The following is an 11,358-nucleotide window of genomic DNA, read 5'->3' on the forward strand; positions in this document are numbered from 1 at the left end:
GCAGTATTATCTCCTGTACCAAAGTAATTGGACAGTGCTGCAGAAAACCCTTTTTCAATTTAACTTCAAAGAAAACCATTTGCAGTAGCTTGCAAGATCACGTGCACTGGTTGTGACTGGTAATACTGATTTGATCTCTATTTCTCTCAGGAAGCTCTTGTTTGTGCCTTTAAACATGGGGGGCATTTATTGATAATGATGAGTTTTTCCTGCATTACATCTCAATTATATTTTGCTGCTCAAATCTATCTGTAAAGAGCAAATCAAACATTAAAATAAAATCCAATCCAGTCACTCCCCCAAGGGCAGGGTACTGTTTCAGAATATTTTATCATTATATATATTTTTCATCCACTTGCTTTGTGAGTAATTTTAAGTGAATGCGTCAAACAACACAGAACAGAGGCTCATTCCACCAGTTGCATTTGTTATTTCAGCATCATCTTTAAGCTCTTAAAAGAAAGAAACCCTCAGCAGATCTCTGAGAATAAAAGAGCATCTGCAGCATGTGTGGGATCACTCACATCTGCCACTGTTCAACTTAAAGGGGATGTCTTATGATGATAAGAGGCTCAAAGCCCTCACATTTTGCTTATGATTCATATTGAAATGATGTAACAGTAACAAAAAAAAAATGCGCATGAGCTAGTCACGTCAGACTAAATGAATGCAAATCAGCCTATCTGTGTGTAACCTCCTACTCTCTCTCGCTCTCTGTCACCCAAACAGGAGCAGTTTGTGTCCGTGATCGACTCACATTTCGTTTCTGTCAGACTCTTCGCTGGCTGGGTCGTTGCCACTTGTCCAACGTGCAAGCACAGTGCTGCAGAACCTGCAGCCAGCGTTCCCGCTCTAGCAGCACATCACACCGCTGAGTTACAACAAAGCGAAACACTCCGGGGACCCCAGGTGAACTGCCAAGTGTGACTCATCAATACAACAGGCACAAAGTGATGAAATATTATTTTAAGTGAACAATGTGAACCCTTTCCTGATTTCTTCACCTCAACAGATTTATTATGAATCCGCCTTAGTCCAAAACGTTGCATATTTGTGCCGGTGAAATGATTATACATGGCTGAAATCCATTGGGAATACAACAAAACATAGCACCTCTGCTTTTGCAAAACGATGAGATTGTAAATATTTGTTTGCACTTTGTATATTATAGTTTTTGACATTTTATGAATCCAGGTTTCATTGTAACAGATATGGTGCTACAGAAAGTAGAGGGGTCTCTTATCAATGTAGCTGGCTTACTATGGCATTATTACCAATGTAGATGAACCACTCATTAATCTTTATGGTTGGTACAATGCTTTCATTTCATTTGACAGCAGCATAAACTGTACAGATTAAAACAGACAGGTATATAATTTTTGATGTGGTTTTGGATATAATGTGGTACAATTTTTGTGAGGCGAGAAATAAGTGGTGCATAAATGTTTCATGTGACATTTAGAAATAATTGACTGTTTGCTAAGCCCCGCTCCACTTATGGTGCAGACACACCAGTCTATTGATGGCTGACAAGTCAAAGGATCCTGTTAATTTTCTATCCGGCCACATGGTGCATGATGGATACGGCCCGGCACGGCTAGTTTAATGACCAACCGCTGTATCTGAATTTGCATAGGCTCGACTCGACCTCAACTCTATGCAAATGAGATCCGTCCAGCACAACACGCCTGCCTTGAATCAATATTCTGCTATTGCATTGCATATTTTTCACCTCAAATGCTTTCAGAAACACACTTAAGTGTACTGTTTGGTTGTAAAATGAGATAATTTGTAACACGACCACCATGTTAAAAACAAACCCAAACACCGCCCAACTCACAGTACCTCATTCATCACATCACCCACCTGCCAGAAAGTTCAGTGGTCCGGTGCGTCCAGATGCATCCTTGCCATTCCTGTGTGTCTGCACCATTAGTTACTGTAGCTATGGCTGTCAAGATTTTTCCTCTAGCACAGCACATATACAATTTACAGTGGTAATGTGGTTTACCAGCTAGAACATGTTGGAACAATGGGTCACTGATTTAAGTTTGAAAAAAACTGAAACTGAAAAATGACACTGGCAAATTTGATCAGCTGTAGCTAGCTAGCTGCCTCCTACAAGAGCACTGTATGTCCCAGGCACAGCGACGGCATCCTCAACAGATAGGCCATTCTTGTAATGTAGTGTAGAGCTGGTGTCATACAGATGATAAGGAAAAAATTAAAGATCAAACTATTTTTGCATTCTAATAACAGACGAATTAGTGGATTATTAGCTTATACATAAAGGCAGTATGTTTTTACTTTAAATACTATAAGAAAAAAGGCTTTGAGCATGTGAGGATGAGTCAAGTCACGCCGAATCACAACAGAAGTTATCTCAAGGCACTTTTCACATAGAGTGGGTCTAGACCGTCCTCTTTAATTTACAGAGACCCAACATTCCCCCATGAGCACTTAGTGACAATGGAAAAGGAAAAACTTCCCCTTTAACAGGAAGAGACGTCAAGCAGAGCCTGGTTCTGGGTTGGGTGACCATCTGCGTGGACCGGTTGGGTTGAGAGAGAAAGAGGGAGGGGGAGAGGGGAGAGAGAGGGACACAGAGAAGCAGAGCAACAACAACAATAATAGAAATATGACTAATAATAATAAAAGCAGTGGCGGTGGGAGTCATGCTGGACAGCAGTCGGACTCCAGACGAAGGTCTCCTGTGAGATGAGAAACCACAGAAACTCTGGGGAAGATGCCAAGTCAGTAACATTCATTATTGATGCATAAATACATACAGATAGAGAGGGAAAGGAAGAGAGAGGAGCTCAGTGTATCATGGGAAGTCCCCTGGTAGTCTAGGCCCATAGCAGTATAAATAGTTTTATCGATAAGGAACGTTTTAAGCCTACTCTGAAACGTAGAGAGGGTGTCTGACTCCCGGACCCAAACTGGAGGATGGTTCCACAAGAGAGGAGCCCGATACCTGAAGGCTCTGCCTCCCACTCTACTTTTGGGACTTTAGGAACCACAAGTAAGCCTGCATTCTGGGGGTGTTCCAGGGGGGGTAATAGGGTAGTATGAGCTCTTAAATATATGATGGAGCCTGACCATTAAGGGCTTTGTAGGTGAGGAGAACATATGTGATAAAGATCCTGACCAAATCACTAACATTGTAATATCATCCAGACCGCCTCCCACACTGTGGTAGTGAGTCTTCGGGTGATGAGAGGGGCTTTTTTTCTTTTAATGTAACCTGTAACCTCAAATAATGATATCATTATCTAATGATATGCTTACTCTTGGCCTTGGAAATAACACTGGGTTAGGTTACTACTGTAGATAACTGTAATTAACTGGATATATCAACATTTTGCAGCTTACATTAGAGCAGAAAAACATTTTTGTTATTATGTTTTTGGTTTTGGATAGGATTAAAAATGATGCCACCACACTCTGTATCTTCAGTGCGGCGTGTGTACCGCTGAAAGGAGAAATCCAAAGCACAAGTCCAGGGGAGGGGTTTAGCAAACAATCATTTACAGCAGCTTGTAATAAGTACTACAAATGAGTTTCATCAGTCACACTTTTGTAATGTGACACATTGGCTTCACCACACACATTTTTTAAAAGTCACAAAGCAAAATGTAAATGTGAAAAGTGGAGCGACAGAAAATACTTGGTGCTAGAGGCCACACAGGCTCCACACATTTCGGGTCAGGTATTGGCAGGCCCAGTGCCTCATCTACTTGAATATTTGGATAATTTGATGTCATTATTTGTAATAACCACTTGATTTGAATATCAGTCAAATTCATGTAAGAGTTATTCTATGTTGTTAAAATAGATGGAATCATTAGAGTAACGTCAGTGTTGTGTCACAGTAGTTTAGTGAGCTGTATTAAGGAATTAAATGTATACGGTATTTTATATTTTTGCAGGTCTGAATTTTTACTGCTATTTACTTCTAATGTTGGAGGATCTGTACTCTTATTGACACTTCACTTTGTATTTTATGCTCATTCCTGCACACAGAACTGTTTATAGCACTGACACATGTGTAGGCCGTCTTTCATTTCAGCAGGGATTGAAAAGCTTGTCAGTGCAGTGCAGCCTGGGTAGCTTACCCTCATCTATTTCTTGATGCTGTTCAATGCCAGAGGTAAAGAAAACAATTCTGAGGGGAAAAGCTTTTTGCTATATTAAATAAAAAAATCTATTCTTTCAGCAGAAGAAGAGGGAAAAATCAATGTTGTCTTTTGTACAATAAAATACTGTAAACTTCAATAAATTGCCTTTAGATCTTCCAATAAACAGCTGCTGTTTGTTGGAGAAATGGTTGGAATGTGGTTTTGCAGATGTAAGGAGTTTCAACTAAATCTCAAACATTACAAAACCTTTTGTTGACCAACAGGCAACTGTACAAACATAAATACATAAAGGGCTATCAGTGGCAGCAAAACATGATTTGCCTTCAAGGAAAAAGTTCCTGTTTTTTGATTGATAAGTTTTAAGGTGGTTCTTTTTAGAGTTTACAGGTGCTGGGAAGAAACAATTCAGGTAATATTCATATGCTGCCTTTTTCAATTTGATATCTCAAATAATAAACAATGGATTCATGATTTCAAGCAGAAGTAGACTAAAGCAGGACAAAGACTCTGCCTACACCACAGCTTACTTTTAAATGCTTCCAGCTGACCCTGGACGCATCTAATGGCTATATATATATATATATATATATATATATATATATATATATATATATATATATACTACTGTAGGGTATATATATATATATATATATATATATATATATATATATATATATATATATATATATATAGTGTGTGTGTGTACATTATGCTAACTAAGCACAATGAAAGGCAGAGGATGAAGCTACATGTCCCATACAGGATGTCAGCATCCTCCCCAATTGATGATCCATGTTATGATCCAACAGTATGTTTCCCTTTTACATCTGCTTTCTTGTTTATGGAAATGAAATTAATTTACCTACTAGTGCTGCATGCACAACATGAATACTCTAAAGAATGACACATCTGCCATGCCTGCTTACAGCTGTTTAACTGATCAGACAATTGGGAAGAGGTTTAGTGAAGGGTCAAGAGTATTTGTTATTGACAGATGTGGGAACTTCACCTAAGAACATATTCTTTCTTTTTCTCAATTTAGTTTTTTGATTTGATTTTTACATTTGATTATTGCAATGGTTTCCAAGCACACACTAAAGACTATAGCCTTACGTGCCCATATGTACAGTAGGCCTTAAATAGAAATGACACTCTGTAGCAGTATTTATCAAAGCACTCAGTTGACTGACTGCCATCTCATAACAAACTGTTGTAAACTCAATTTAAATGAACTGTTGATACTACAAGTACATGTCTTAGCGGAAATGTTATCAATTTAATAATCAGTATGTGTTATTATGTATGGATATTTATATTATACTGTGCTTTATACTACTAAATAAAACCTGTAAAACAGATGTTTTATTGCAGAGGTCTTTGTGGGTGAAAAAAACACAAAATTCACAAATGTAAATGTCAAAGAATCATTTATGAGAGACTTTTGATGACAGAGGAGCCGACACCCAGAAACAGATCACTTAGGGCTTAAAATAAGATTTCCAACAGTATCAGTCACTATGTTCATTTCAAACCCACAGGTCATGTCACACAACCAAAACATTTCAATGATGGCATTTTATAACAACGATGTGTGTAAAATTAACAATGACACATAAAAAGTAACAACACCATGAAGGTTTGAAATACTGCAAACACGCATACAGAGGAACACACAAAATATCAGAAGTGACATCCAGTTGAGATTGATTTGTTTAGGAGTCTGGTCAGGCATGTCAAAGGGTGTAAGGAGGAGAAAACTGACTGGTTAAATGTGAAATTAAATCACTTGTACTGCATTTTATCATTTTAAAAGAAGTGTCCTGAGATTCTGATGGTTTTTAAATTTACTCTGGATGAGGAACTTTGTTTTAGGTCATCCTCCTCTCTCTTCCTGCATTCCCTGTCTGTGTATCTGCTAAAACTATTAAACAAAGGCAAAATGCAAGGCAAATTATTTTTACAACTCAGTGTGGCTGCAGTACTTCCTATTTTCAGACACAAAGACAAGCTGGTGTTTATGGGCTGCATTAAATTAACTGATCGCTGAATTATCATGAGGAAAGAATATTTTCTGTCTCTCAGGAGAGAATCACCAATCTCAGGAATGGGTAGAATTAATGCAGTATGTCGTATCTGCAAGCTTAGATAACTGGGTTAAGTGTGTGTGCAGATGTGATTTCCCATAATGGCTGTTGCTTTAAGTATTCTTCCTGAAAAATTAGTAATCGACAGGTGGCAGCGTCACCATCTGGGTGAACTCTTCATAGTTGACTGTCCCGTTTGACTTGACGTTTGCCTCTTTAAACAGCTCATCCACTAGAGAGAAAAGACAGAGAAAGCAGCTTTATAGGTGAACTTGACGAAAGAGAGATAGATAGAGAGCACTGCCTGAAAACTCATTCGTCTCCCACGATGATTCAGAGGTATGAGGTAAACAGCAGTCAGAGTCAGGCACAGTCAGGCAGTCAGAAACTCCTCGTCTGTGGGAGTTTTTGACTGCCTGACAACTGCGCTTCATAGTTTAGAAATGGCAACATTCATAACCTGCACTAAAAACCTGTGTATACTGTCAGTGTAATAAGAGTTTTTATCATTTATACACTATGACCAGTACAAATCTAAAGAGTTTGCCTTATTATTGTGGATTTCTATTCAATTTAAAAGTTTGTACATGTTTTGAATATGATTAATTCAGCAATTAGTTAATTATTTTCCAAAAATGGTAACAAAAAGCCAAAAGTACTTGAGTGAAAGCACAGTGCTAAGTACTCAAGTGCTGTACCTAAGTAAAGTTCTGATGTACCTGTACTGTCCTTAAGTACTTCCATTGTATATGTTGTTTTATACATCTACTTCAATACATTTTTAGAGTGAAGTATTGTACATTTGTCTGCACTATATTTATTTGAGTTCTCTGTTCACTGGTTACTTTTCAGGTTGAGCAGTTTAGAAAGTATAATCCTTGTTAAAGATTAAATTACCCAACAGAGAAGCTCCACCTCAACCAGCTAAAACATTAAATGTTATTTAAATAACTGTGTTAGAAACAATAATTATATAACTGAACATCGTCAGTACTAGTGCACACAGGGACTGTTTTTTCTGAATGATCTTTTCTGTTAATACTTTTGTACTTTTAATTTTAAAAATTGAATGCAGGATTTGTGTCTCGCTACTTAAGTAAAAGGTCAAATTAATTTTGAATGTTGCTTTATTGAAGAGCCGTTTAGTTTAAAATCAAGCCAACAAAAGTCTTCTGAATCCTCAACAAACTGGAGTATTACAGCAGCAACCGAATGAGATCATCTTCATTATTATGCTTAGAAATGCTGCAGTTAGGATCTGGACAGCCTCAAAGAGCTATTGTCTCGTCTTTCAGTATAGTGGCATCACTGTCTGCCTCAGTAGTTTAGAAATCCCACAACTTGATGAAAGTCTCCCCAGGGGGAAACAGCTAATCTTCATTGAATGTAGCCTGAACTGCTTTATGTGCACAGCACCCATTCGGTGACAGTGTGCTGACAGTACTGTGAGTTAAATCTTTCTGTTGCTTTTAGTCTGGTAAATGTATGAGTATCTGTGCTTGGATTTTTTTTTTTAAACCACACCATCCAAATCAACCCCCAGAGATTTAACTGAATATATGAATCCCTGCAGGAGTTCATGCATCAAACTCTTATCTTCAAAAATGCTGGACAACCAATTTTTAATACTTTGGCTTTTCTCTCATCATAGTCGGTGTTGACACACCAAAAGTACAGAATCCAGTGTGTCCCTAAAGAGAAACTACTGTTGTAACCTCTCAGTATATAACTCTCAAAACCTCTGTAAGCGTGAACTGAATCGCTAATGAAAACTGGCTGCTGTTCTTGAATGATTTCATATCACCAAAAGTTCTCTCAAAATAATTGGTGTATGCTTCACTTTAGTTGTAGAGTAACAAATACACAAATAGCATATTTTCAAGGTACTACAAATGTGGCAAGAAAAGGCAAACTGCAAAGGATTTATGGAATAGCTTGTCATTCCCAGCGAGAAACTGAGTTCAGCTCTAAAGCCAGACTCGCTGCGGTCAGATTCACAGTGGATTGTTTTCTTTGTTTGGCTCACCGTGCCATGGGAAGATGCAGTAAATGGAAGGAAAAGAAAAAGCTCAAGTGTGCTGTATGAATCAGAGCAGTAGTGGCAGCCTGAGCTAGAAAACCATTATTTTGACTGAAAAATGCATTGATTTGTTTTTTTTTTTTCATTTCATAGTTCCAACCATCACTTACAGTCTTATCTAATGCAAACAGGTTAAAAATAAATGCCCCAAATCCCCAACCCATCCTTACAAATTCCACTTTTTAGCCATAGTAGTTTACTATTTGATATTCACTGCAGTCAGAAACATCAGGACAGACGTTTTTCATTGTTTTGGCTCTGCTCCGACACGCATTAAGGTTGAAAAAAGGTTGGCACATTGTAGCTCCTAATGCAGGTATAATTTAATGAGACATTAAGATTGACGTTTTGAGCCACTTGCTCTTGAAGAATCTTTGGGGCGTTCACATCCATATTGGGTTATTAGATTAACTTATGGCACTTTTTACTTTGAGGGATGAATTAAAAGTGATATTGTTGGTATAAATATCCTTAAATTAAAGCTGAGTAAGAATTTAAAATCCAGTGTGTCACAGAGCCAAAACTAATCTGTACAATAATCCTGAACCAAATATCTACGTTCTTACTTTGACTTAGAGAACAATAGCTAAAACTGCATACTGTGTATTATAAAAAGTAGTCAATACAAGTTTTTTGCTGTCAGCTTAGTATTTACACCGCAACTTAGTGGTTTTCTGTAGTCTTTGTGAAGAACAACTTACACATTGTGCAGATTCCCCTCTTGAGACTGCTCTTTTCTTAGAATCAGCATTTATAATACTTTACCTTCTTTGTGGGTAAGTTTCTCTCCTAACAATGTGAGCTTGGCTCGGAGCTCAGATGCCTGGATGTATCCTTTCTTCTGCTTGTCCGTCATCTTCAGGGCCTCCAGGATTTCTGCCTTGGGGTCTTCCTGTTGCATCTGTCTGTGCATCATGGTCAGGAACATGGAGAAGTCCAGCTCACCTTTCTTGTCTAAACACAAATGCAGCACAAATAAGATCCAAAGGCCTTATAATCATGATGATGAAACAAAAATGACTGAGTTTTGTTGAAATACATGTCTAAAAAGATCTAATGTTTCATTTTGACAATAATGGCATTATATTTAAACTGTGCAGTATGATCGACTGTGAGGGCCAGTAGGTGACAGAATACTGAAAATACTGAAAATTCAGTTCCCAAGAAGGGAATAAAAGGTATTAGATGTTGTACAGATTGTAAAGTCCCCCTTTACACAAATGTGTAATTTTTGGTGAAATAAAAAATAATAAATAAATAAAAACTACCTCACATTTTCTGTACAAGTAAATCTACAGATGTGTCCATGTTTTATCCCCACAGTCACTTTCTAATTTCTAATTGTTTTATTTTATAATTGACTTAACATGACACTGATACTCAACATTTTGTGATAACCTATTCATATCATTTAATGTGAATAAAACAGAAATAGCTATTTTAAATAAAGCTGCAACAATTAGTTGATAAAATGATTGAAAGAAAATTAATCAGCTACTATTTTGATAACTGATGAATCATTCAGGTCAATTTTTAAGTAGAAATGACAAACATTTGGTGCTTTAACTCATTGTCATTTTAGTAAATCGCATATTTTTGGAAATTTCTTTCTGATGTTTTTAAAACCATAAAACATCTTCTACAGATGAATCAATATTAAAAAATAATAGTTTGTTGCAGCCCTAGCTTTAAATTTAATAAAACACATGTGAACTCAATATTGAATACAGTTAAAAACACACTCTGATTCAAAGTTAACATATGCTAGAAAGAACTGAATGAAATGTCTCAATGTTTATGCTGCTCCTGCACAGTTACGTGTATAAAATCCATATAAGACTTTTCAGACCTGTTCTAACTTTTTGAGTTAGTTTTTGTGTTGTACTTTTACCGATTTTGTGAACTTGAAGATGTCTGTCAATTTCACCGAGCGTGGGGCTTGTACCCAGGCAGCGCATGACTGTGATCAGGTCCTTAGCGTCAATCTTTCCCTTTTGTTTCTTGTCATACAAGGAGAAGCACTCCTTGAATTCTGGGAAAAGGGACATGGGAAAAGTATTGAAATTCATCACTGTAGTTTACTTCATTATTATATTGAGTGAGAGCACTTTCAATATAGTTTATCCATCAAACAAAAGCAGATTGACTTATAATACACTGGAATTACTTTAAGGGAAGTAACAAGACTGAACAAGATCAGACTTTGATCTGATTTTGATATTTGCTCTTAAAACTTTACTTTGTTTCTATTTCACCATCTTTCACCAGGATTATTACATGATACATTTTTAGTAATTTTGTTTTAGTAAGTAATTATTAAAAAGAGGGATTGACAAAATGGTACATTTCAAACATCAATAAATCATGGTGACAGATAGATAGAAAACGACGTGGTGCTGTGGACTATTCTTACCATTGATTTGAACTGGTGTGAAGAATTTAGCCTGTAAGATGACAATAGTTTGTTGTAGGCAAGTTCAGAAAAAATGCTGTTACATAAGAAAATATATTTAAAAAAGGCTTAATGGAGAAAATAAATGTTGCTCTTACCATTTTTAGAGCTCCCTTGTGTCTTTCCAGGAAGCAGAGAGTTATCTGTAAACTGCGTCACTCCCCACCTGTCCCTCCACCTCTGTTTAAAGTCCACCACCTGTAAGCCTCCACGTAATTTAATATGTGTTGCTGTGGAAACACAGATATCAGATCCACAGCGCTGCTTTGTCCTTTCCCTTTACCCCTGACCCGTAACCCTTCCAATAAAAAGGAAGGACCATTTATTACCAGTCAACAACAGTTGTAAGTCTTCTCTACAGACAGTTGATTTTAAGCACATTCTGGGTCAAATAAGGTAAGGCCAACAAAACAAAAACAAAAAAATAAGAACCACCAATTAGAAGGTCAACTTAATAATTTTAATTAAGATATAACAACAAATATAAAATCTAACCAGTGGGGGAACCAGTTGCTAAATAGCAACTCAACAGTATTTTCCAAGCAACAAATAAGAACAGCACAAAACATCAAATACAAACACAAGAAAGATCTTCTCTCA

The 11,358-nt window shown here is 37.0% G+C and overlaps 2 protein-coding genes across 2 annotated transcripts in view; one reads left to right on the plus strand and one right to left on the minus strand.

Moving 5' to 3' along the window:
* The window catches only part of LOC133978106 (A disintegrin and metalloproteinase with thrombospondin motifs 7), an 82,653-nt gene extending 81,593 nt beyond the window's left edge, over positions 1-1,060 (plus strand). The window contains exon 24 of the mRNA XM_062416460.1: positions 730-1,060. Coding sequence (XP_062272444.1) covers positions 730-875 — 146 coding nt within the window. The 3' untranslated portion in view covers positions 876-1,060. The remainder of the gene's footprint in view (positions 1-729) is intronic.
* A 4,551-nt stretch (positions 1,061-5,611) lies between these two features.
* On the minus strand, positions 5,612-10,907 carry calml4a (calmodulin-like 4a). Its single transcript, XM_062416956.1, has 5 exons — positions 10,857-10,907; positions 10,720-10,750; positions 10,198-10,338; positions 9,072-9,260; positions 5,612-6,458 (listed from the first exon to the last, which is right to left on the minus strand). The coding sequence occupies exons 1-5, from the start codon at positions 10,857-10,859 to the stop codon at positions 6,361-6,363; spliced, it is 462 nt and encodes a 153-aa protein (XP_062272940.1). The 5' UTR covers positions 10,860-10,907; the 3' UTR covers positions 5,612-6,360.
* Between the last annotated feature and the right edge of the window lie 451 nt (positions 10,908-11,358).

This window comes from Scomber scombrus, chromosome 1, assembly GCF_963691925.1.
Source record: "Scomber scombrus chromosome 1, fScoSco1.1, whole genome shotgun sequence".
NCBI lineage: Eukaryota > Metazoa > Chordata > Actinopteri > Scombriformes > Scombridae > Scomber > Scomber scombrus.

What these genes read in the sequence shown, in the direction of transcription:
- calml4a (XM_062416956.1), bottom strand. An exon ending in TCTTCAAGTTCACAAAATCG is followed by an intron (nt 9,261 to 10,197) that starts GTAAAAGTACAA and finishes ATTTGTGTTTAG; the next exon opens with ACAAGAAAGGTGAGCTGGAC. An exon ending in GAAACTTACCCACAAAGAAG is followed by an intron (nt 6,459 to 9,071) that starts GTAAAGTATTAT and finishes TTTTCTCTCTAG; the next exon opens with TGGATGAGCTGTTTAAAGAG.